This window comes from Camelus ferus, chromosome 22 (genome assembly GCF_009834535.1).
Source record: "Camelus ferus isolate YT-003-E chromosome 22, BCGSAC_Cfer_1.0, whole genome shotgun sequence".
Classification (NCBI taxonomy): Eukaryota; Metazoa; Chordata; class Mammalia; order Artiodactyla; family Camelidae; genus Camelus; species Camelus ferus.
The window spans coordinates 3,013,258-3,037,581 of NC_045717.1; the positions used below are offsets into that span (position 1 = coordinate 3,013,258).

At 52.3% G+C, this 24,324-nt stretch overlaps 4 protein-coding genes across 14 annotated transcripts in view; 2 read left to right on the forward strand and 2 right to left on the reverse strand.

The window, feature by feature from the left end:
- Positions 1 to 1,127: 1,127 nt before the first annotated feature.
- On the forward strand, positions 1,128 to 6,218 carry MXD3 (MAX dimerization protein 3). Its single transcript, XM_032465009.1, has 6 exons — positions 1,128 to 1,711; positions 1,982 to 2,087; positions 2,735 to 2,764; positions 2,896 to 3,010; positions 5,451 to 5,634; positions 5,718 to 6,218. Exons 1-6 carry the CDS (start codon positions 1,642 to 1,644, stop codon positions 5,831 to 5,833), a joined length of 621 nt encoding a protein of 206 aa, XP_032320900.1. The 5' UTR covers positions 1,128 to 1,641; the 3' UTR covers positions 5,834 to 6,218.
- Positions 6,219 to 6,464: 246 nt separating this feature from the next.
- On the reverse strand, positions 6,465 to 9,868 carry PRELID1 (PRELI domain containing 1). Its single transcript, XM_006183884.2, has 5 exons — positions 9,589 to 9,868; positions 8,707 to 8,932; positions 7,362 to 7,475; positions 7,179 to 7,257; positions 6,465 to 6,966 (listed from the first exon to the last, which is right to left on the reverse strand). The coding sequence occupies exons 1-5, from the start codon at positions 9,678 to 9,680 to the stop codon at positions 6,818 to 6,820; spliced, it is 660 nt and encodes a 219-aa protein (XP_006183946.1). The 5' UTR covers positions 9,681 to 9,868; the 3' UTR covers positions 6,465 to 6,817.
- Positions 9,869 to 9,916: 48 nt separating this feature from the next.
- On the forward strand, positions 9,917 to 14,959 carry RAB24 (RAB24, member RAS oncogene family). Of its 3 annotated transcripts, XR_001365899.2 has the most exons (10): positions 9,923 to 10,454; positions 10,538 to 10,606; positions 10,818 to 10,896; positions 11,005 to 11,072; positions 11,159 to 11,258; positions 11,426 to 11,476; positions 11,616 to 11,678; positions 11,779 to 12,030; positions 14,429 to 14,633; positions 14,784 to 14,959. XR_001365899.2 is itself a non-coding variant. In XM_006183886.2 (8 exons), the coding sequence occupies exons 1-8, from the start codon at positions 10,338 to 10,340 to the stop codon at positions 11,841 to 11,843; spliced, it is 612 nt and encodes a 203-aa protein (XP_006183948.1). In that variant the 5' UTR covers positions 9,923 to 10,337; the 3' UTR covers positions 11,844 to 12,140. The 3 variants fall into 3 exon arrangements, 2 of the variants coding, with proteins under 2 accessions (XP_032320901.1, XP_006183948.1); XM_006183886.2 differs by lacking the exons at positions 14,429 to 14,633; positions 14,784 to 14,959 and having other exon boundaries at positions 11,779 to 12,140; XM_032465010.1 differs by lacking the exons at positions 10,538 to 10,606; positions 14,429 to 14,633; positions 14,784 to 14,959 and having other exon boundaries at positions 9,917 to 10,454; positions 11,779 to 12,140.
- A 2,854-nt stretch (positions 14,960 to 17,813) lies between these two features.
- Positions 17,814 to 24,324, reverse strand: part of NSD1 (nuclear receptor binding SET domain protein 1) — a 121,867-nt gene continuing 115,356 nt past the window's right edge. For 8 of the 9 annotated variants that reach the window (XM_032464998.1, XM_032465002.1, XM_032464999.1 and 5 more), the window contains 3 exons: positions 23,218 to 23,324; positions 21,248 to 21,452; positions 17,814 to 19,738 (listed from right to left, as the gene is read on the reverse strand). In XM_032464998.1, the coding sequence (XP_032320889.1) occupies positions 18,111 to 19,738; positions 21,248 to 21,452; positions 23,218 to 23,324 (1,940 nt within the window). In that variant the 3' untranslated portion in view covers positions 17,814 to 18,110. The other variant, XM_032465004.1, reaches the window with a different exon arrangement.

A 24,324-nucleotide genomic window follows, 5' to 3' on the forward strand; every position in this document is an offset into this window, starting at 1 on the left:
TCTCTACTGTGTAGTAACTATATTCGTGTCTCCCCCCACCCCAACTTATGAGCTCTGCAGAGGCAGGAGCTCTGGTTTTGCCTATCCTTGTATCTCCTCCAGTCCCCAGCACATTGCCAGGGGTCCAGCAGGTGCTCAGCAAATATTTCATGATGAGTCCAGATGGGTGGGTGAAGGGATGGACAGTCCCAGGCAACAGTTCTTGGCTGAGCATGTCAGTGGTTCCCTTGGGAATGACTCATACTTTTTCCAAGGAACTGAGGACTGACAACCATGTGCCATGTGTTTATACACAGGACTATCTTTTTATAAAGAATCTAGTTCCTTCTTCTCCCTCCTCTCCGTTCCCAGGTCACAGACTACGCCTGGCAGTAATGCTCTGCCCTGTAACAGCTGCTTTCATCTTCTAGTCTCCACCCTTAGACTGTCACTGTCCCCCGCAGGTGTGATCACCCCTGCTGGTGCTGCCTCCAGAAGTCAGTGCAGCTTCTTCAGGAGGCTAGAAAGTCATGTTAAAGAGGGGCTCATGGACTCTGAGTAAGACAGTCAGGGGCTCTGTGGGAGGAAGAAGCTCCGTGAGAAATCAGCAGCTCCTACAATCCGCGCTCGGCGTAGGCTTGGGCTCTGATCCTTCAGCAGCGCTGTCGCAGGGCTTCCCGAGCTCACAGGAGGGAGGGCACACAGCTGAGAAGTAGCGGGGACAGCAGAGGAACTCAAATCTGCGGGCTCCGGAGCCCAGGACTTTCTCGTAAGCCAGTTCTCAAATTGGTGCCCTTCTGACGTTTTCGTAGCCACAACAGCTTCCCTGAAGCTGAGGAGGCGGAGCCGGGAGACTATTCCCATTCGACACAATAGGAAGCTGAGGCCCAGCGGGGGCTACGGGGGCAGATGGCAAGTGGGCGAGGGCACATACCCCGGAGCGCAGGAGCGGGATCCGCGCCCCCTCCCCCGGCGCTTGCGCACTGCAGCCCCATTACCCTCTCAACCCCGCCCCCATCGCTCGGGTTTTCAAATTTGAAACCTGCTCCTTTTCCCGCCCGAACTTGTTGACCAGCGGCGGGAGAGGGCGGAGCCATGCGCAGCCAATAGTGCCTCAGAGGCCCCCCAGGCCCCGCCCTGAAAATGACGACAGTGAGCCGCAGGAGGCAATGGGCGAATGGGCGAGGGCGCCCGCCGGCCCAGCCTCCACGGCGCCCACGTGCAGCGGCCGAGCCGGGGGCCTCCTGGGTTCACCGGCCCCCGGAGCACCATTCTGTGTGCCGGGCTCTCGCCAACAGCACGGGACTGGAAACTGAGACCCAGAGACGCCAAATAACCCGCGCAGGGTTGCTAAACGAAGAGGCAAAACGCAGCACCTCCCCAGGCCGGGAGTTCGTCCAAGGGTCGGGCCTAGAGCCTGCGCCCCTAGCAGCCCTACCGGAGTCCGAGGGGCCGGGCGAGCTAGCGGAGGGTGGGCTGCGGTTCTCGGGTGCGTTCCAGGGGGGCGGGGCCAAGAGCTGGGCTGTCCCGGGGCGGGGCGTCCAGGGGGCGGGGCCGAGCGCCTGTGTTTGTTGCACCGTGTCAGTTACATTGTAACAAAAGTGGTGCAGCCGCTCTTCGGGCCAGCACACCAGGCCTGCCCGCCGCCAGCTGTCGGCCGACATGGAACCTGTGGCGAGCAACATCCAGGTTCTGTTGCAGGCAGCCGAGTTCCTGGAGCGCCGTGAGAGAGGTGAGGAAGAACCCTTGGTCAGACTCCAGGAGGCCACCTCCCTGACACGGGCCTGGGCTGGTCTTGGCTTCCAACTTGATGGATGCATGGCCTTAGGGCAGTAGTCCTGGGGCACCCCCGCCCTCAACTCGAGAACGGTCCGCGGGCATTGAGGCTGGAGGGGTTGGGGAAATGGCCCTGGCGCCGAAAGCCCCTTCCTAGCCGGGCCATGCCAGGGGCGCCCGCTGGGAATAGCCCCAGGCTGACGCGGGCGGGGTCTCTCTCTGGCAGAGGCCGAGCATGGCTACGCGTCTCTGTGCCCGCACCGAAGTCCGGGCCCGGTCCACAGGAGGAGGAAGGGATCCCCCCAAGCTCCTGGCTCGCTGGACAGTGGGCGGTGAGGAGGGCTGGGGCAGCGGGGGATGGGGGGGATGGGCGCCGTCCCTCCTGGGGCCCCTCCACTGCCCACTTCCTCCTTGTTGCTTGCATCGTCTGGACCAGGTACCCTGCTCTGGAGGCATTCAGACCCCTCCTGCCTTTTCCCCAACCTCAAACACACTCTTCGTTCAAGGACTATTTCTTGAGTACCCCTGATGTGTTTGGAATGGGGGCCTGCTTCCACTCACACTTCTACACTCCACATCTCAGACCACTCGCTTTACCCCACAGCTGTCTGCAATTCTCTCCTCTTCTCAACCCTTTGCACATGCTGTTCTTCCCAGTTTCAGCGCCTCCCCCTCTACTATCCATTTTGGGTAACTTGTGTTGCTGGGCTCAGCTGAACCTGTGTCCAGGAAACCCTTCCTGCTTGCTGCTGGGCGCCTCGTTTGGACCCCACAGTCACCTGGGCAAGGCCTCTCTCAGCATTTGGCCCTCTTAACATCTCTGCCTGGAGACTTGGGCCCCTAAGGCCAACACAAGTTCCCCAGAGTGGGCTAGTTTGGGGCACATGTTTGTAGTGAATTTTGAGCCCCTGGGAGTCCTGAGATTGAGGGTGTGGGCATTTAGTGACACCCCCCTCACCCTATCTCCCTGGCTTGGCAGGTCTGTGCACAACGAACTGGAGAAGCGTAGGTGAGTCCTTACCTTGCCCTGACGGCACCAGGCCCCAAGAACCACCTTCCTTTGGCCTTCTCTTCCCTGCTGTCCCCTGTCTGGCCAGCAAGCCTGGGCTGGCACTGCCCTCTAGACCCCTTCCCCTGCAGGAGGGCCCAGCTGAAGAGGTGCCTGGAGCAGCTGAAGCAGCAAATGCCCCTGGGGGCTGATTGTGTCCGATACACCACACTGAGCCTTCTGCGCAGGGCCAGGATGCACATCCAGGTAAGGTGCTACCCCGGCGCCCTGGGTCCAGCTTGCCAGGATGCATGTAGAGGGGTAGTAGAGAGGGGCTGGGTGGAACTGGGGAGCGAGATCTGAGGTCATAGCCAAACTGTGTGACATGGGACAGTTCTCTGTGCTTTTAGTTTCCAAATTTGTTAAGTAGGAAGAAAAGCAGAAAATAACTCAGGATTGTCCTGAGGCTTAAGAGAGTTCTTCGGTGGGGGAAGGTATAGCTCAGTGGTAGAGCGCATACTTAGCACGCACGAAGTCCTGGGTTCAATTCCCAGTACCGCCGTTAAAATAAATAAATAAATAAAACCCAAATTACCTCCTCTCCAAAAAAGTTTTTTTTAAAAAAGTTCTTCCAATAAATGTTCTCTTGTACATTGCACAGTGAACAATTATGAACAATTAAACTTTAAACAATAAATGTTCATAATGTACAGAGATTATTAATTACTTTGATCCCAACTGTGAGACCCTGGGCAAGTCACATAGCCTCTCTGGACTTCATTTCCTCCTCTGTTACGGGGTGGGCATGGCTGTTGAAAAGAGTCTGTGACAGGATGAGTCATAAGTAAGGGTCTCTTGGACTGCAGAGGACTGGTTCTCACTCTTCCTCTGTGCCTTCAAGGCCTCCTGTTCTGGGCGGTCTGTCCTGACTCTGCTTTGGGAGACATGAGGGAAGCTGGGAGAAAACACCAGTGACCCACCCTCCCAGGGTCCTTGCTGCTGCCAGGGCTGAGCTCAGCACCCCCTGGTGGACGGGAGTGGAGTGTGCTGACTCCAGCACAAGGCGGCCCCACAGAGTAGGGATTAGATGCACCTTGGAACCAACAGAGGCATTTTCCTGGCCTTTTGACTGAGGAAGAAATGGAGGCACAGCTGGGCTGATGAGAGGCAGATTCAGAGCCCAGGTCTAGGTTTCCTGACTTGCATTCTTTTTGTTTGTTTGTTTTTGGAGTGGGGTGTAATTAGGTTTATTTATGTATTTATTAATTTTTTTGGGGGGGAGGAGGTAATTAGTTTATTTCTTAATGGAGGTACTGGGGTTTGAACCCAGGACCTTGTGATGCTAAGCATGCACTCTAGCACTGAGCTCTACCCTCGTTTGCATTCTTTTCTTCAACTAGTGAGCGCCTGCTCTGCCAGACCCTGTTCTAGGCACAGGGCGCTGTGGCAGAGACAGATGGATGTGCCAGGCAGCAAATACGTCGTGGTGTGGGAACTGTCTGCAGTCACATAGGTGCTTGTGTTCCCTTCATTGTGGCTGAATCACACCCTGGCTGGATAGTGGGCTCCAGTTTCTCACATGGAGTTCGCCTGGTTTGGTTCTCAGAGGGAAGATGTGTGCCCATGGGTGCTGGCTGGCTATGGGCAGAGGACCTAGGGATTGAAGCCCTGCCACCCCTCTCCTGGACTCCCTGCTTCCTGTTTTGCTTCCACCTGGCTGTCCTCCACCTTGCCCTAGAATGTTCTTTGCAGCACATAGATCTGTCCAGGTCTACCTCCTGCTGAAAACCTTTCATGGCTCCTGATAGGACAGGTTCAGTTTCTTACTCCCTGTGAAACTCAAGGCCCTTCACAACGTGGGCTTTACCACTGGCATGCTTTTTTGGTCACGTCTTTTCCACAGTCGCCACCAAAAAAGCTGAGCTTCTGATGCTCTTCCCAGTTTCCCTCGGCCTGGATGCTCCCTCCTCCCTTGCTTAGGCCGCTCCTACCCGTCCATCTACCCCCAGTCCGAACGCCCCCTCACCCAGTTCTCCCCTTCTTGCTGAGTGAATGTGGGCTCTGTCCACTGAGCGCCCTGGTGGGAGAACCCCGGCCCTGCGGCCCCTGGAGCTCAGGGCCGGCAGCGTGGGGGTGGGGGCGGGGTTAATGCTGAAGCCTCAGGGCCCTGGGAGGGTCTCAGTGAGGAGTTAGAGGCTGGTAGGCTTTGATTGGTCTGTAGCTTTCTAAAAATTTAAATTAGCTGGCATCACTTAAAAGGATATTTGACATGAAAAAAAAAAAACTGATTTTCCTGCTTCTTTTTAAAAAATTGGGAGATCTGGCAGCACTGGGCCTGTTTCCACGTGGCAGTAATTGGCTGGCACCTGCAGCGGCCGCCTCCCCGGGCCTTGGTGTGCACTCACGGTGTGCCAGGCGCCCCGTCCCTGCTGCCTGGCACCAGCACACCCCATGCCTTCACAGCACTTGTCTGGGCCCCGAAGTCCTCGAGGTGGTTGTGCCCTCCCCTCACCCCCCATCTAGCAGGACTCAGGCCATTTGCAGGGGACAGGAGGGCCGGCTTCCTGCAGGATGTGGGAGCCGCCCTCTGGGGCCCAGATCTAGTGAGCCCCTCTCTGGAGCAGTTAGTCTGCTGTCGAGTGGTGTCGGGGCGAGGCCTGAGCCCCAGGTAGCTGACCCCAGCCCCTTGCTCCCCTGGGGTCTGCAGAAGCTGGAGGAGCAGGAGCAGCGGGCCCGGCGGCTCAAGGAGAAGCTGCGCAGCAAGCAGCAGAGCCTGCGGCGGCAGCTGGAGCAGCTCCGGGGGCCGGCGGGGCCGGGTGAGCGAGAGCGGCCGCGGGCCGACAGCCTGGACTCCTCGGGCCTCTCCTCCGAGCGCTCCGACTCGGACCAAGGTAAGTGCCCAGCGGCTGAGGGGCCGAGGGGGCCAGAGGGCCCAAGGGGCCCGGGTCTCCTGACTGGCCCCCTCCCTGCGCAGAGGAGCTGGAGGTGGACGTGGAGAGCCTGGTGTTCGGGGGCGAGGCCGAGCTGCTGCGGGGCTTCAGTGCGGGCCAGGAGCACAGCTACTCACATGGCGCCGGCGCCTGGCTATGACCCCCGCCACCCAGAGTGGCCTCTGCCCTCAGACTGCCCTCCGCTCCGCCAGGCCGGAGCCGTCCCCCAGCCCCCGGGGCTGCTCGGAGTCACCTCCCATTGGAATGGACTACAAGGACCTTGTGTGGGAACAGGGCGCCCCCTACCCCGCTGGCGGCACCCCTCCTAGGAAGGGGTGCCGGGCCTCCCCGGAGCCCTGCAGGGCAGGCAGCTTGGGCCCAGGCTGCCCTTCCCGGTCTTTGGTTTTTTTGTAGCACTTGGGTCTGCTTTCCTCGGGGGCAGGAAGCCTCTTGGGCCCTCACGTTCCTTCCTAAATGAGGGCTCCCGGCCTTTGCCCCCTGTGTACTGTACAGTATTTTCATTAAAAGCCTCTTTCTTAACTTCCTGTGCATAGTCTTGGCTGATGAAAATGGGGGAACTCCCGGCCACAGACAAACGAGAGGAAATGAGATCCGTAGCTGCCACAGACACTGCACCGCGCCGGGCAGCGCGCCGCTTTCCTCCTCACAGCTCGGAGGACGCCTGCCCCACTTCGCGGTGGGACTGGGGCTGAGTGAGGGGACCAGCCCGAGGTCCAAAGCCAGGAAACAGTGGAGTCAAGATTCGAACCAAAGCTTTCTGACTCCAGAGCTGGGGCTGATTGAATTCAACAAGTATTTATTGAGTGCCTGTTACGTACTAGATTTTGTTCCAGGTACTTGGGACACATCAGAGGATAAAACAAAAGTCCCTGCCCTCTTGGAGCTTACAGTCTAGCATTTATGACCACGTCACCTGGATGCTGTGACCCTGGGCAAGTCAACAAGCAGGCCCGGCTGGGACGTGGGTCACTGGTCTGGTGCACTGGAGATGCCCAACGGGACACCCACCCCCAGCCCACCACCCAGACAGCAGGTGGGGCTGGAAGCTGACTTTTAATAATAAAGTACAAGGGGGGAGGGCACAGGGCGGACGGGTGGCCTGCTGTGCTGGCGCCTGGGCGGGCTACACAAACTGCTGCTGCTGTTGCTGCTTCTTGGTGGCGGCCTTGTTGGCAAGGTCCTTGGCCTTCTCTGTAGCTGCCAGGGCCGTCTCCTTGGCCTTCTCCTTGGCTTCCTTGGCTGTTTCAACAAGGGTTTTGGGAGGGGCCTCACCTGGAGCAAAGGGTGGGGGCTGGTTTCAGAGAATGCCAAGAAGACCCAGCTAATCACCTGCTAGGCAGTCACCCACTGTGGGCCAGGCCCTGAAGGAAATACCCAGGTACAGAGGAGTTGTGGACGGGCTTGCACTGGGGTGGTGACAGCCGCAGGCTCCAGCCAGCAGCTAGGACATGACCCTGGCCTCTGTCTGTGCCCACAGCCCTCACCTTGCAGCTTGGCCAAGATGTATTCAAAACCCTTCATAGTCTTGGTCACGTTGCTTTTGAACCGGGCGAGACCAAATTCCTGGCAAAAGATGAGAGGGGAAGGATTCTGAGCTGCCCACTGACAACTAGCCCCGACCCTGTGCCATATGCCTTGGGCCCCCATACCCCTGCAATGTTGCTCACCTGGACAGCTCTGGAGACGCCAAATAAGTTAGAGGAGACCCAGGCTTCCCGGCGGATTTCGGTCCAGCCACTGTTATCAGAGTTCACACAGTAAACACATCGTTCCTCCACCATCTGTGCAGGCAGACAGGCCAACCATAACCATGTGAGTCTTTCAATTTGCCTCCTTGCACATCAATTTGATCCCCTGCCTCTTTTCACGAGAGGAAGCAATAAAATGCAAACCTATTCCCTTCCCTTAGTGAATTTCCAAGCTGTACTTTAGGAAGAGAGTAATAACATTAAAAGTCAGTTTGCTCTCTAAAAACCTCTCCTTTGACCCTTCAAACTAAAAGGCACATGGACTCTTGGGAGCAGCAGAGGACCTTCCAGCTCCATCCTGGCCCTGGATTTTGTTTTGTACCTTTACGTCTAAGACATGCATGGTATTTTTAGCCTGCCTTCCACACACGTTGGCCCTTGAGCTTCCTGCAGTTCAAATAAAAATGGAAATCTAACAATCACCACAGCTCTCGTTATCAGGGAGGAGAAAATGGACCAAGAGGAACACTTAAAAGGCAGGCATCACAGGGGCACTGGAAGAGATTTCTCACAGCTGCAGGTCTGGGTAATTTACAAAACACAGGTAGTGCCTCAGGGCAGCAGCTGTGAGGTCCTCAGATAACTCTGGGGCAAAGCATTAAGGTGCCTACTCACTCTGAACTTCACTTTCCTCTTTGCAGGACAGAGAGTAATACCCAACTAACCTTGTTACTGTGAAGATTAGCTGAGAAAGAGAATGAGAGTTCTCTGAAAGCTTTCAGGCTATTCACATGTGAGAAGATATTGCAGAATGTTCCTGAAACTAAACGATGGGCTTTCAAACTTTTTAAAGGCAAGAAATCAAAGCTATGTGGAACCCCTTTCCACCCAAACCTCAGGCAGAAATCCATTACGCAAGACAGATAAGACTCCTCTAGATAATGTGGGATCTGGGGCCCAGATCCACTCCCCTCTGATGCACATCCAAGGCACCCTTATGGCTCGATGGATTCCTGTCTCAAAATCACCACTTCCCCTCCTCAGCATCACTCCTGTGGCCCAGCCTACACAAATGCCAGGTGAATGCTTTGCATTCATCACTTGCAACAACTCTATAAAACAGGTAACCCTCCTCCAATGTATGAATGAGTCTAAAGAAGCTGACCAGCTAAAAAGATCATCTGAGTTTGTACTCTAGAGTCCTAGAGTCATCACTTCTCTGTAACCTGGATCTGCTTGGATAGTAAAAGCTCCTTCGTGGCCCCCTAGACACATGTAGCTGGAGCGATCCACTATTGGGAGGGCCAAGAGAGAGGGGTCTCACCATCAGCCGGGCGTGGTTGATGTTCCAGGTGAAGGTGGTCATGGTCTGGTTCTGTGGGTCCACAATAGAATCCTCCAGGATGTACACTGAGTGAGCAACATTGGCAGGAAACAGTCGCTCAGCCCAGCGGGGCATCCTGTTCGTCTTGGTCAGGAGTCGCCGGGACAGGAGCTTCTGGTCAGGGGTCACCTCCCGGTGCACTATGTCTTCCGTCAAGACATGTTTGCTGCAGGTGTCAGAGTGAAGGTGACCCTCAGGAGCCTGGCCTGTAGAGACTGTTGGGATTCTCACCTGGAGCCTCCAAGCCCAGAATGGCCATGCCTTCCTCCAAACTCGCAGTCATCTGTGCTGTGGCTTCGACCTGAACTAGAGTCCCTCGAGCCTATCCCAGGGCAAATTCCAATTTCCGCCCTTGGCTGACCTGGATTCCTGGGCCTTCAAGCAGGGCAAGACCTCATGATTTATTACACCACTGGAGAGCGTCACGGGCAGAGAAGTAGGCAAGCGCATGGATTTCCAACCCTAAGATCCCCTCGCAACTGCTGTACCGCCACCTCTTCCAAGAGAAGGAGGCAAGCGCATGGATTTCCAACCCCAAGATCCCTCCAGAACGCCTGTGCCGCCGCCTCTTCCTGTCTCACCAGCCTGAGATGAACTTTGAACCAGGGCCTCCAGCAAACCACTGCCCAGGCCCAGCCTCCTTCCAATACCTTGCATGCCTAGCCTGGCCGCTTCCCCAAAAGGGTCCTCTTGCCCTAAACACACGGTCGCCACGGTTCCGGCGACTCCCCCACCTAGGACCCGAAGTCGAGTATTTCCCGGTCCCACACTTCTATCTCCAAACAGAGAGGTGGGACGGTTGCTCCTTCCAGAGCCACATACCTATAGGGATTCGGGTACCGCTGCCAAAAGGCGGCGAATACTTGGTCCCAGGAACTCCGGAGCACGCTCTGGCCCAGGAAATACTTCACCATCGTCCCGGCCGGGGCGGGCTCAGCACCCGCGCAGCATCAGGGGTGCGGAGCCCGAGGTGCACGCGGAGGCCAGGCTGGAGCTCGACGCTCGCCCGCCCGGCTAGCAGCTCAGTCACCACCGCGCCGCACCCAACCAGCCGCCGCCGCCATGAGGAATTGTCAGGCCGCTCGCCACTTCCGGCGCCGCTGCTCAGTACCCACCCCTTCCGGCGTCTGCCCGCGTGACCCGCGGCCCCGCCCCTCGCCCTCTGCCCACCCCCACCTCACCCCACCCCCCACCCCCGCGGGAGTCGCGGTGCTGCGGGCCGTGGCCGGGTTGGAGGGCCCTCTGGCACGGTGGGGCATCTGCGCTGAGCGGTCCCTAAGCCGGGTTGGCGAGCGAGTGGCTGAGCGAGCGAGCTAGGCGGCGTGCGGCGCCGTTGAGGGCGCTGCCCCGCGCGCTCCCAGGCCGCCCCGGGTTAGGAGCAGCGCCCGGAGCCGGAGAGCTGGAGCACACGGAGGCGCTGCCGTCGCTCTAGCTCATCGCGGCGCCTGGAGGCGTAGGTTGGCGCCTGGGGTCGGGGACTGAGGCTTGGGCACTGCCTGTCGGAGCGGAGATCTGGGTTTGCCTCCTGCCCCCGCTCAGGACCCTGACACGGGTGAGGCTGCCCCGGGAGCATGAGCGGGCAGCGCGTGGACGTCAAGGTGGTGATGCTGGGCAAGGAGTACGTGGGCAAGACCAGCCTGGTGGAGCGATACGTGCACGACCGCTTCCTGGTGGGGCCCTATCAGAACGTGAGTGCGCCCGGCGGGGTCTGGCCCGGGTGGGAGGGGGCTAGCCCGCACCCGCGGCCCTGATCGCTTCCTCCGGGTTGCAGACCATTGGGGCCGCCTTCGTGGCCAAGGTGATGTCCGTCGGAGACCGGACGGTGACTTTGGGTATTTGGGTAAGTTCTCTGGGCAAGTAGTCCTGGAAAAACCCGTTCCTGGAGTCGTGGGTCCTGCCTATTACTGGCTGAGTCGTGGCCTCATAGAGGCTGTTTCTCTTCTCTAGACTCCAGTTTAAAAACGGGGGTCTGGAGGACGTGATATTAGTTTGCAGTACTGGGGAGTAGCTCAGTAACTCAGGTCAGTGCTGAGCCTCCCCCTGCCCTCCAGGACACAGCAGGATCTGAGCGCTATGAGGCCATGAGCCGAATCTACTATCGGGGCGCCAAGGCTGCCATCGTCTGCTATGGTAAGGAGGGTTTTAGCCTGTTCCTCAGACAAGAAGGGGTGGGTGCAGGCTGGCCCTTCAGAACAGCCCCTGACCCTTGGTTGTGTTTCCTGCGCGTCTCATACCAAGACCTGACAGACAGCAGCAGCTTTGAACGGGCAAAGTTCTGGGTGAAGGAACTGCGCAACCTAGAGGAGGTAGGTGGCCCGACCTCACCAGACCAGGCAGGGGCTGGGGGTCTGGTGGTTCAAGGGGGTGACCCTAACCTTGTCTTCTGTTTCAGGGCTGTCAGATCTACTTGTGTGGCACCAAGAGTGACCTGCTGGAGGAGGACAGGCGGCGTCGACGTGTGGACTTCCACGACGTCCAGGACTATGCAGACAGTAGCTGCTCCTCAGCTCCCTGGGGGTGGGGGAGGGACGTGACTGGGTGGGTCACAGGAAACAGAGACAGCCTTGCCTATTGCCAGATTCCCTGTAGTGCTAGCCTGCCCTTTTGTCTGTGTCCATTTGATTCTCGGGTATGAGGCTTTAGTCACTTCTCTTTACAGATATCAAAGCTCAGCTCTTTGAAACTTCCAGCAAGACAGGCCAGAGTGTGGGTGAGTGCTGCCCTGGGTCTCAGAGCAGAACAGGCAGGGGCACCGGAGGAGGCACTGAAGAGCCTAGAGAGCTGGGTTACTAGGTGATGACCAGGGCTACTGGCATCTGGTCCTCACTGATGGTCCTGTTTCCTGCCAGACGAGCTCTTCCAGAAAGTGGCAGAGGACTATGTCAGTGTGGCCGCCTTCCAGGTGATGACAGGTGTGTCCCTCCCTGGCCCCTGTGGAGACTTCCTCTAGGCCCATGGCTTCTTTGATCCCCCAACAGAATGATGCTGAGCTGCCACTTCTCTCTCTGACAGAGGACAAGGGCGTGGACCTGGGCCAGAAGGCAAACCCCTACTTCTACAGCTGTTGTCATCACTGAGTCACCACTCACCTGGCCTGGGGGAATTAAAGGAATTCCCCCAGAGAGGCTGGACGTACCTTTTACCTGGGTTTGGGTGACTAAACATCTGAGCTACCCCTGGTCCCCATGGCAGCAGACGTGACACCTGCCTGTGCTGGCCCGTGGAACGGAGGCAGCATTGGGCTGACTGATGGGCACAAGGAGGGTAAGGGCTGATTTGGACCCCAGGCTTCTGCCCTGGACAGCACTTGTGTCTGCAGATTATTTAAGTGGCTTCTGATTTGTAAATAAAATCACTGCACTGTGAATCACTCAGCCCCTTTCCCTGCTGTGTGGATTGGGTGTCAAGACACCTAGTACTTTCTGGGGCCACCTGGCTGGCCTCCCTTCCTGTATTAAGGCTCTTTCCAGCTCTACTTTTCTTTGAAAACCAAGTAGCTTCACCCCAGGGTTGCAGCTGAGATAATGAAGAAACAAAAGGGACCTTTCCCCATTCTTTAGTGGGGGCAAAGATAGGGCAAGAAGCTGGGGCTGGGGCAGTGCAAAGCTCCCAATTCCTTCTTGGTGCTAAGAAGAGCAAGGAAAGCACTGAAGTGGTATCCAGAGATCAGAAGGTCAAGCTCTTTTACCTCAGACTGGCTGGCTCTACTGCATCTCTGTCATGTCTAGGTCCATGAGTCATGCCTGTGGCTCGGATCCTAAGCTTCCCAGCAGCACCCTGTAGTGTGGCTTAATAGAAAAAATAGGTTCTGCAAGACTTATAAAGGTCTGACAGATCTACATTAGGATCCAACTGAACTACTTACAAAAGGGACCTTAAACTTGGCCTGTTTCTCATCTGTAAAACGAGGTGACAACTACCCAGCACTGTGACAATCATGGGTGAAAAGTAACCGTAGGACTAAATGCTTGTCTTCCCATACTCTTCCCTGGGGCAAGAAGTTCAGGCCCGGGTCACAAGGGGGAAGCAGACTCCCAGGGTTCCCTGAAAGAGTATTTCTGAGTCTCAGAGGTCCCGATATTCCTGAAAGATCAGACGTTCCTGTTCAACCAAAAGGGAAGCATTAGGCAGCCCTTTCTGCCATGGGAGGCTCAGCTCCTTTGCCTCTGCTTTCCCATTTTAGGCCTGGGCTGGGTCCTCTGCGGTGCTCAGCACCTGCCTCTGAAAAAACTAAAAACTTGGTCAAGATGGTCAGACTCACACTCAGAAAGTGCTTTGGTTCCACTTCCTTTTAAAAAACCAATTCCTCAAAATACTCTTCCTTAGTGGGTAATGGAGGCTTCCTGTGTAGGGACTGAAACTGACACCAGCCACTCCCAAAAGCAGCAGAAAGACATTTCAGCAGCTGTGGCTGTGGCAGGAAACACACCGCACTCCCACGAAGTGCTTGGAGGAAGGGCTCAGCTCCAGCGTGTCCCCACCTGGGAACTATCTCAGGGGCTGGCTTCTGCTCTCACCCCAAACCCATCCTCCCTCCTGTTAGGCTACATCTCCCCACGGACAACAAAACAAAACACAGGGCAAGGGCCATAAGAGTAAAGTTAAACTTTACTTTACAGTAATTTTTTTTCTATATACAAAGAATTACAGTACATGTTTATGGGGACTCCTAGCACAGGGCTCCCCTCTTTTTCACTAAGTTTCACTTACAGCTGACAATCTAGGGGGGGTGCAAAAAGTGATGGACCTCGGCTAACACCCCCTCTGCCCCTTTCTTAAAAATATAAAGGTAGATCTCTACTGTCAGCTTGCTTCTTTGCCAAGACCTAGAAAGCTGCTCCTCCATGATCGCCGTGTGTGCTGCACTCGCCCATCCTCAACACGCTCACCTACATGCACACACAGGCAGCACCCACCTCAGACTAGAGACCGCCTGCTGTCTGCCCCTACCCTGGAAGTCTAAAGCACCAGAACCATTCATTTCTGCTCCTCCTCCCTGGATTCGCTTCCTGTCTGCAACGTTTTGCTCAATTTCCAGAGTGTTACACCTGAGGCCCCTCAACAGCCTGATGTTTTGAGAGTCATGGGAAAGTAGCTCTCGACAAGGGACCATGTAGGAGTTTAACATGTGCTGTTTTTGCTTATGTTGATAGGAAACATTTCTTCCAGGCTGTGGATTTCTAATTAAAATAAACTCTTTCCACTTCCTTAAGAAATATTCCCCTTAATCTTCATAAGCAGCAGAGAGGCTCCCATGAGCGTGGAAGAGGTAGAGAGGGGCAGAAGGTAGCCGAGGGAGACCCCACCTGGAGCTCTCTACCAACCTGATCAGGCAGTGTGGACGGAGGCTACGGACAAGGTGACACCAGCCCTGAGAAACTCAACAGCCGCCCTCATCCGGAGACAGCATCTCTTCCTCCTTTGGACTGCACCAGACCACTCCAGGGTCGAGCGCAGGATTCACCAAGGCTCTATCTTCTCCTTCTCCATTCAAGCCTCAAAGAAACCGTTCTACCTAAGATCTCTTCCTCCCACACAGGAGCCTTAGCTTCTCAAGTCCCCGCTCCCTCAACACCTGGCAGTGCTTATTTATACCAGGAAATTAGCACCATCATTACGTTTCGTATGTGTGCGCAAAACAATTACCTTTTCTTTTTTTCAGTTTACACTACAGCAACCTCTGGCCCTGCTGCACTAGCCCTAAGAAGCTCGGCAGAGAGCTAACTGGCCACAGCCAATCGAGGTCTCATGCAGCAGCTACCTAGCTCTAAGTGGTCCAGAAAGTCTAACACATGGGAACAGCTCCAACATCCTTCAGCAGGAAAAGGAGCTTGTGGCAGCTCCTTCCTTGCCATGATCTCAAAGAGGTGAGGACACTGGGCTACTCTGATCTCCTGGCTGACAAACCCAGAGAGGATGACAGTCTCCCCCCAAAGCCTTAGAAAACCAGCTTTATAGTTGCTGAGGGAAAAAAAAAATCCATCCACATTTAGTGCTCTCCTGATTCTTCTCCACAGGGGAAGCTGCCAGGACCAGATTTCCTTCCTGCCACTCTGTCCTCACAAGGCAACCTGGGAGTCCAGCTCCAGTGAGTAGACACTGCCAAGCCTGGGAAAGGACCGTTGATGCACTTCATGCCCCGACTGCAGTGTGGGGTGGAGGATGTAAATAATAAAATAATTATTTTCATCAATGCTAATGATGTAGACATAGCAGTTGTTCAGAAGAGGATCAACGCAGTGATTTCAATCACTTCAAGCTGAGTCGCCTCAGGGGAAGCAGACATTTAAAACCTTGGATGCTTGGGTAACAGTGACAACTGTTCTGCTACTAGGACGCGTTTGCTCCAGTAGAAAAACAAAGGAGGCTTTAAATTCAAATTTCAACAGTTTCCATCATTTTTTTCTGACTTAACGGGGCTAGGAGAGAGATTAGTTCTCTAGCTAGCTATGGAAGCGCTGGCTCCCCTCTCAGAAAGGCTTCCTGGGGGACAGGCTTGCATAAGGCAGGCTAGGCTCTCCTACTAAAGTCCTGATTTCCAAGCACTTGGCCAAATGCCAAAATACCATCCTGCACAAATTGAAGAGTTTCTAAGAGTAAAGATTTCCTTTTAACTGCTAGTTCACAGCCCTGGAGAAAAGGTCTCAGTAGAGGCTTTAGGAGAATCCGCAAAGGCTCCTCCCACACTGTCACGCAAGAGTCTCACTTCCTGAAAGTCCTTCTGACTCTGCTTCTAACTGTACAGTGACTACTTTTATGAAGTTAACAATCTAGCATCAGATGCTGCTGTCAGTGGGCCTGAGAGTTGAATGTCTAATTTCCAATCAACCTAAGAGTCTCTCAGTGGCCCTCAGGAGAGCCTGGCTGTCAATCCATTTAAATAAAGAACTACTCCCAAACCAAGCACAGTTCAGAAGTTGTTTCCCAGGCAGGGTTGGAAGGAAGCTTCCAGTGAATGGGGGAGAATGGAAAAAAACTGAAAAAATCCATGAAGTGGCCCACTGTTCCCTCACTCCCTCCTGTCCTGTGAGACATATCCAGAGCGGCTGTCAAGTCATTTACCTACCAAAGCCTACTTCAGAGAAGCTACTTCAGGATCAAACTTCTCCACTTAAAATGTTTACATAGCCTGCACCCCCCCCCCAAATTCACAGTTTATTTCATGAAACAAAGAGCTACGGTAATTTAACACACAACATAGTGAAAAGAGGTTGTGACAGTGCAGTGCGGTATCTTTTTCTGATCACTACAGATGACAGGAGAGAAAAGGGCACAGGACTGGCACCACGCAAACCCTACTCATACAACCTAAGAGCAGGGAGAGGGACCTACTAGCTGCAGTTATATACTTATTTTCACACATGATAAATACTTAATATAATGAACTTTCATGTTCTGGGTGAATTTCTTTAAAAATATCTTTTCCATGGTTTAAAATTTTTTTTAAAAGAAAATAAGATGCTTTGTTTTCTCTTCCTCTTGAACAAAGAGCTTTTCCTCTCTGATGATGTGGGAAGAGAGAGAGGACGAAAGGGGAGAACTAGGCAGGTGGAATTTACAGAGGAGATTCCGAGGTCTAAGTGAGATGCAGGAATTGGCCCCTCAACTCAGGGCAGCCCTGCCCAGCCTCGTGCCTCTGCCTGAGTTCAGGTGTCTCAACCCCAGAGACAGACTTTGGGAAATAAAAGCAAATTCTTTTTAAAATCTTTATATAAAGCGCAAATGCTTCTATAACAGCTATTGTTCCCTCCTTAGAAATGATGGGGGTAACCTCAATAGAAACTCAGGAGGAAATTGGGACGAAATACAGAATTCTGTGGAGGGTGTAAAAGCCATAACTGAGACAGAATGGCCAGGAGACGTCCTGTTGGCTAAAGCTGCTGGCTAAGTTGGCAAAGCATAGAGGTAAACATGTTTGGTCTAGGGACAAAGAGGGGTGGGTAAACGGGAAGGAACTGGCCAAACAGCACTTCCTGTCGGCAGTCAGTGAGCTGGGTGACTGGTAGGGCAGGGTAGCACCAACAGATTCCCAGCCCTTGGGCCCCAGCTCAGGGCAGCAGTAACAGATAATCAGCAGTTATGAGGAGTCATCTCTCACACTGGACATTGCTCTGAACACCACACCTTGCCAGTCACAGGGGAAGGGTCTGGCTTGCCTTTGAACTAGGTCAGCAGGAGGTGCACTCAGTACAGAGCGCAGCATTTCCCAGGGAGAGGGTGGTAGAATCCACTAGAGAAGAAGACTCCCTCCGTTCAGGTAGGAGGTCCAAGGGTCAGGAGAGAAGTAATACCGCATCAGGACCTGGCACTCTCCCTGAGCTGGTGGTGGATCTAGCCCAGAGCTTGCCAGAGATTCCCTAGGTCCACTGCCCGAGACTCTGAAATCTGAAAGCACCTGAGTGTTTGGGGGACAGGCATGGGGTGGGTTGATGTAAAAGGAAGAAAATTCGTAGAAAAGAAAGGTAAGCTTGCCAGTTGCCTTCTTATACTGAGGGAAAGCTATGTCCTCATGAAGCCCAGCCCCCAGCCAGCTGTTCTGCCAAGGACAGACTTCAGACTCTGTAGCGCCCAGACAGAAGCAGCAGCGGCTGCCCAGCCAAGAGCCCCAATTGGCTTTGATGCAGCCCCCACCCGACCATAGAGGAGACCTCCGCACGAGTGCACACAGGTAAAAACGCACACGTGCACACCTGACCAGGAGACACTCAAAACAACCACTTCCGGGGCCACAAAGGACATCACAGAATGAGTCTGGAGACCAGAACCCCTCAAACTTCCTGTTACTTCCTGGTCAAAGGTTCTTAAAAACCACCTGGGAACCCAGGCAGGCATGTTAGGCTCCCAGGGATCAGGTCTTACTTATCTGTGGATCTCCTGCCAGTGACTAGCACCAGGCCTACCACACGTGAATGCTCAAGAAATCACCACCGGTTTGAATGGATGTCAGTTCCACCCAAGGTACCCTCAGTGGAGCTCTGTAGGGCTACAGAAATAGCTTTGAGAGCCCCTCTACCTTCCAACCTGACCAGCCGAATTGAATCCCATGCTTGACTCCAGAGTGGACTCTTTATTTCAAGTTGACCACGAGTAAAGGTTGGGGGAAAGAGACCCGAGTCTGTCTGTCTCCTTGGCCAGGGCCCACTTGGACTCCCATACATGGTTCACACAACCACAAGCCCCCACTGGCTAATGTCACGAGAGTTCTGAGTGTTGGGATGTAAGGAAAGAATAACAGTGTAAAAGTGTTGGGGGTCTGTCTGTTTTTTAAGAGGGGAAAAAGAAAGATTTCCCTTCCCCAAAGACCCTGGGGTCAGCTGGTCTGGTCATGTGACATTTACTGGTTATTATTTCTGTTCTGACTCTGCACACTTGTGACTGGAAGGAGCCTGGTTAAGAGCTGGAAGTGTACTTTGCTCTGGTTTAGGGTCTTGCCCTCGTCCAAGAGACCAGCAAGTCTGTGCCAATGTCTGTGTGCTCCCGGAGGACCAGCAAGATTGAGCCAGTGTCTGCCCAGCCACCATGGGCCAGAACCCTGGCCCTGGTGAGGCCTTTCCCAGGGCCCAGGGACTCTGATCTGTGGTTGCCAACTTCTTCTCTTCCGTGGAGAGGGAGGATGAGGCCTTCCCAAGAGGCCTGAAGGACTGCCCACTCCTGGCAGCAAGTCCAGGTAGTTGCTGGCCCCCGGCCATCTGCTTCACCTGCTTCACCAGGCCTGGTGCTTGGCTGGGAGGCCCTGGGGTCTGCTCAGCCCCTGCAGGTGCTCTTCCTGAGGCCTGAGTTGCTGGCTCATATAAAAAAGCCTTGGCAGGGGACTGAGAAAGAAGTCTGGCCTGGGTGAGTGATTTAACAGCTTTCCAGGAGTGCTCCGAAGCAGCCACAGCTTTGCCTGGTGGCTGGAGGACAGGATCTGATACACTGCCTCTCTCAACAGCTCGCGGCATCTGCCCCAGACCTTTGTTGGCAGGCCACGAGCTCGACTCCAACACTGACATCTTCTCATCAGCCTGTGGTGCGACCTCACGGGGAGAAGCTGCCCGATCCTTCTGGCGAGGAGTTAGGTCTATGAGGTCCATAACCAAAGCAGCTCTATTCTTTGACTGAGTGTTCTGGTCCACGGGCCTCAGCGCTTTTTCTTTAGCTACCAGGGTCTGGACCACAGCTGACAGCACTTTGTCAGGAGGTGGAAGTCTCTGGGACAGAGAGGCATGGGATTTCTCAGGGGGCCTGTCTAAAGTCTGGGGTTTGGGACTGCTGGTGACTAGCAGTCTCTCTGGTGGTGGGAGTCTCAGGCCAGAAGAGACTGGGGTTTTCTCCAGCGACTGTGGCCTTGGGCTGGCAGCACCTATGGATTTATCCAGCCTTGGGTCAGCTGTTCCCAGAGGTCTTTCCAGTGGTTGGGACCTGACTGAGGGCGAGGAGCTTGGGCCAGTCACCGGAGAGGGTTTGTCAGACAGCTGGGGTCTTGGTCCTGCCACTGCAGGTGGCCTGTCCAGTGGCTTCTGGCTGGATACCAAAGGCTGGGGTTTGGTCCCTGACCCAGCAAGGCCCCTGACCCTGTCCACAGGCTGGGGCCTGGGGTCAGTTCTGTCAGGTCTTTCAGGCAGCGGCGGCCTCTGACAAGTCCCTGCCAGAGCTTTTTTGGACAGCGACAGCGTCTGGTTGGTGTCAGCAGATGGCTTGTCCGACGTCCTGGGCCCCTGAGCAGCCGCTCCTGGTGACTGCTCTGCCAGGCGAGCGCTCGGGCTTGGAGACAGCGGTACCGGGGGAGGTACATACTCACGGATCTCCCCAGGTTCCAGAGGGTTGGGCCCACAGGGGTCATGCTCAGTACAAGACAGGCGCCCGTCCAGTTTGGAGATGAAGAGCATGCCTTCCCGGTGCTGCTTGCAAAAGGAGCTGGGGCACATCTCACAGAAGGAGGCCGCTTCCTTCCCGCAGACGTCACACTGATGCCAAGGGCACTCCCATTTCCCTGGAAACACAGGCGTGAAACAAAAGCTTAGGAAAACAAGACGTGCATATGAGATGGGCCATGGCTCTGGAACCAGGTCAAAGGAGTGATTTCAAACTGCTGCCTTCTGCAGAGAGCGCACGCCACTCACCTCATACCTCACTTCTCCCAGGATCTCAGCTTCATCTTCTGAAAAAATGCATAACACCAAGTATCAAGTAGCAACTGAGTATCAATTAAAAAACAAACAGGAGCACATCCTGATTTCTGACTATTTCCAACACGGGAAAAAAGAACCAAAACAAAACCCAAAGCTCCCCTTATTTACATATTTTCACAAACTCCATTTGTCCTATACAGTTCAACACTTGAGGGGAAATTTCAGCCGATTAAACTGCTTATTTGGTTATTATTAGGAACAGGGAGCAGATACACAAAGGCAAAAAACGGAAGCAGATTTACCTTTGAGCTCAGTGTTAAGCCTGGAAACTAGCACAACCTTTATCTGTGTTGTCCACACAGAACCAGCAGGAAAGACCCAAAGCCAGCCTGAGCTGCTCTCTTTTGCTGCCACTTCATGACACCTGAGTCTCTGCCGTGGACAGTGTTTCCATCCCAGCTCCTTCCATGTAAATTATGCTATATCTCACTCCTGGATCCTAGGCAAGATCACAGCTCTACCACAACCCATGCCAGCTACACCCGAGTAACTGCTTCTGAAACAATTCCGTTTCCACTTCCTGGCACTGAGGTCAGTGTTATGGCCTTGCTCTCACACTACCCTCAGTTTCTGTTATTTCATTATCCTGGCAAACACAGAGTAAAGGAAAGCTAATTCGGGGACAAACTGCTCTCACCCCCACCCCAAAGTTCTGTAATTCCCAGAAGCACGCCACTAATGATGCATAGTATCACCCAGAATGGTTTTTCACCTTCGTCATTTAAAACTGATGGCACATCCAAATCCCGAAACTCCTCTAATGCCAAATCACCACATTAGTGGTGGTTAGTGATGACTTCTCCAGCCACAAGTTCCTGCGCACCACATCTGCCTGCACAGCTTCTCTTGTGTTTACTAACACAACTCCATCTCCTTCAGGGGGGAGTGGGCTGGAGGCTACAATGACCCCAAACCTCCACTCTTCCTCAACCCCTTTCTACAGGGAATAAACATGATTTAGTGGCCCTGAAGTCAGAAAATCTGACTTTCAATCCAGCTCCTCCATCTCTATGCGCTAATGTGACAAGTCAGCTCCTCAGAATGTGACTCCGTTTCTTCATCTGCATCATGAGAAGGTGGAAAGGTCTCTTCTTTAAGGGTTGCTGGGAGGATAAAATAACATAAAATAAAATGCATGACCCATAGCAAGTGAGTTTTTTTCCCCTTCTCTAAAACCTAGGATTCTAAGCCTTTGCTGTCATTTATTTTGAGAGTGAGAACATGGACCACACCCCTCAACACTATGCACAGGAAGACCAAAGCTCTGAGAATTCTGGCAAGGAGCACTCCGAATGGATTTCAGCACCAACCTGCTGGTCGCTTGGTTAGATTGAGACAGTCTGCATGGTAAACTTTGGGGCAGCCTGGCTTCTTACAGGAGACGAGCTGGCCAGCATCCCCACAGCTGAAACACTCATCCTCTCGCTCCTTTGTGATTTCACCCTGGGTCCTGCGTTTCCCCTGTTGCTTCTTCTTGAATTTCTTTGTCTTCTCCTCTGTGGCAATGGGCTGATTCTAAAAGGTCAAATATTGAGCAGTCAGCATGCTGTTAACATATTAGTTTTATGATCTTGAGCAGACCAGGTTAACTATTCTCTCTGAGCCTCGGTCTCTCCTCTGGGAAGAGACAGTCCTCACAGACTACTGTGAAGATAAGAGAAAATGCAGACAAGGCACTGGGCACGTCACAGGTACTCGACAAACGGTGACAGCACTAAGTGTACCTGGTACCAGCCACTCCTGCCACTTGAATGAAATAAAAAATGTGCCTCTTTTTGTTGATACACAGGCTGGTGTTAAAGATCACCCTTTAACAATAAGTTTAAAAATCAGTTTGTCTAATTTTTAAACTAAGGAAGACTTCTTTGGGTGTGTGTGTCACACACATTTCTTAACTGATTCAACAAACCTTCACTGAGCACTTGATATCAATCATGTGCTAGAAAAACACAGAAAACTAATTCATGGTTCCTGCCCTTGATAAGCTATGCATCTTAATCAAAGTCAGATTAGGCTCATGTCCACCACTCCCCAAGACAGACCCTGGTGTAGTCAGCAGGCCTGCTCTGTGCTTCCTGCAGCCCATACTTGGTCAAGGTTTTCATTACATTATTTATCTTGGCCGAGAAACATCCAGGACCAATCCAATTTACCGCTAGCCCACATTTCCAAACTTCTGCTCCTGAATTCCTCTTTCACTGATCCATCTGTGAAATTCTACACAGACCTTAAGGATACAGAAACTGACACCCCAAGTGGACCTAACATCATTAAACTGTTACTATTTTAATTTATAGGGACTAAGTCAACTGGACAGCTTAAGGATCAAGACAATTTAACCAACCAACTGAACAAAAAACCCCAAAATCCAATATATTTTTTTCTTATTTAGATAAAAGGATAATTAGTGGGTGTTCTTCATGTATTATTGCTCAAAAATAATTACCCTTTTAAGGTACTGGTTCCTAAGCTAACTTGTATTTTTCAGTTCTTAATGTTGACTTCACAATCAAAAAAAGCATAATGAGAGAAATACCCAATTGGAGTCACTGTGTAGTCTCCCTTGCATCAAAATTAAACCAGAATTTTCAGTGTGCTGTTACTTATGACAGAGAAATCTGGAAGTACCCAGAGGTTCACTTATTATGGTCTGCCCATTTTATACAAACACACACACATTATATATATATAAACTAAGTCATTAAAAATGATGGTTAAGAAAGCTGTAATAGTAAGGAACACATTTTAGAATGTTTAAGAGAAGCAAGATGCAGACTTGTAAATAGCTCTTTATAGTTCTAGGATTGTAACTCAGTTAGAGTGCACATTAAAAATCAGGAAGATACAACAAAGCTTCTATTCTGCTACACGGTTAAGATTGAGAGTCCTGTTTTTCTGCAGTCTTATACTACATTTAGAATCTTAAATTCAATAGCAGATTCTTTAATATCTTTAAAAAGGCAAAAAGAGAGAGAGAGACTGAGAGTCTAACTAGCTCATTAGGAAATGCGAGTGAGATCAGCTGAGGACCAATGGGAAGTACCTTGCTTTACAGATTCCTATTTTACAGTTTCTTTAGCTAGAAAGGTATCACCAGTTAGAAGTCAGATTGCTCAAAACAACACCCAGAGGCCTTCTCTGGTGTAACTGATGATGAGTGGTCCTACTGACAACTACTCAATGTCGTTATTTCAAAGTGGTATCTTCTTAAAGTAGTCCTGCCACCAGTTAGGGAGGGAGCACCACACCACTATCCCTGATGCAAACATTTGGAAAGTACCTTTGGCCTTACACCCAAAAAGCCACTGCAGTTCGGGGCTCCACATTTGCAAACAGTCTTTCCATTCCCAAGACATTCTAGGTTGTAGTTGAAGGTAAGTTCAGTGCCTGCGTAAGAGATCATGAAAATATTAATATCTGTGGTTTTAATTAAATTATTTCTGTATTAATCACAAAAGATACTGACTTCAAGAGAACACATTAATTTTAAAAAGAGGATTAAAAGGATGTATTAACTCTAATCCCAATATAGTATTAAAATATTAATAAATTCTTTTGTGGGGGGAGTAGTTAGGCTTATTTATGTATTTATTTCTTAATGGAGGTACTGGGGATTGAACCCAGGACCTTGTGCATGCTAAGCAGGCACCCTACCACAGAGCTACACCCTCCCCTTATAAATTCTCATCATGTAACATTATTAATCAGCTAATAAAACTTAATAACAGGAAAACTTACATGACTTAACAAGTAATATTTAGAATGACTTTTACTATAGGGGGTGTTAATTATCCCAAGTTTTTCTTTTATTTTTTATCTAACCATTCAGATTTGAAATATATTAATTCATTACCAAAAAACACAAACAAATGACAACTTATTGATATGCCAGGCACTGGGAAAGCAAATACAAAGGAAACCTGTCAGTCTATGCCAAGGTGAGTACCTGGCAGCACTCATTTGAGAGACAGAGAACTCTGGACCAGAGACCTAAGCCCTGGCTCTACATCCCAAGTTACACCACAATCTAGCTGGGTGATCCAAGCTCGAGTCCATTTGTTAAATATAGAAATAATAATCTGACAAGCTTACTGAGAATGACATAATGCATGCAGCAGTGATCTGTACACATTAATAAGAGATGTACAGATTTAAGGTACAAAATGTCCCCTTTCTGTCACAAGTACATTTCATCAAAATTGAGAGCAAATAGAACACACAAACATCCAAACTAGAAGCATGTTAGGGAAAGCCTAGCAAATAAAAGAATTTTATATGTGCATACAAAGAGGCTGTCTCTGGGTGGAGGTAATGGTTCACTGTTAACGTATAAAGTGATAACTTGTGTGATCAAAATTATCAAAACTTACAAAGAGTCCCCACTGCA

Excerpts from the sequence above, each read along its gene's own strand:
- MXD3 (XM_032465009.1), top strand. The coding sequence starts at position 1,642 with ATGGAACCTGTGGCGAGCAACATCCAGGTTCTGTTGCAGGCAGCCGAG. Across the intron at positions 1,712-1,981 it reads CCTGGAGCGCCGTGAGAGAG|AGGCCGAGCATGGCTACGCG; the intron begins GTGAGGAAGAAC and ends TCTCTCTGGCAG. Across the intron at positions 5,635-5,717 it reads GCGCTCCGACTCGGACCAAG|AGGAGCTGGAGGTGGACGTG; the intron begins GTAAGTGCCCAG and ends CTCCCTGCGCAG.
- PRELID1 (XM_006183884.2), bottom strand. The coding sequence starts at position 9,680 with ATGGTGAAGTATTTCCTGGGCCAGAGCGTGCTCCGGAGTTCCTGGGAC. Across the intron at positions 7,476-8,706 it reads TCAACCACGCCCGGCTGATG|ATGGTGGAGGAACGATGTGT; the intron begins GTGAGACCCCTC and ends CTGCCTGCACAG. Across the intron at positions 6,967-7,178 it reads CATCTTGGCCAAGCTGCAAG|GTGAGGCCCCTCCCAAAACC; the intron begins GTGAGGGCTGTG and ends CCTTTGCTCCAG.
- RAB24 (XM_006183886.2), top strand. The coding sequence starts at position 10,338 with ATGAGCGGGCAGCGCGTGGACGTCAAGGTGGTGATGCTGGGCAAGGAG. Across the intron at positions 11,259-11,425 it reads CGTCCAGGACTATGCAGACA|ATATCAAAGCTCAGCTCTTT; the intron begins GTAGCTGCTCCT and ends TTCTCTTTACAG. Across the intron at positions 11,679-11,778 it reads CGCCTTCCAGGTGATGACAG|AGGACAAGGGCGTGGACCTG; the intron begins GTGTGTCCCTCC and ends TCTCTCTGACAG.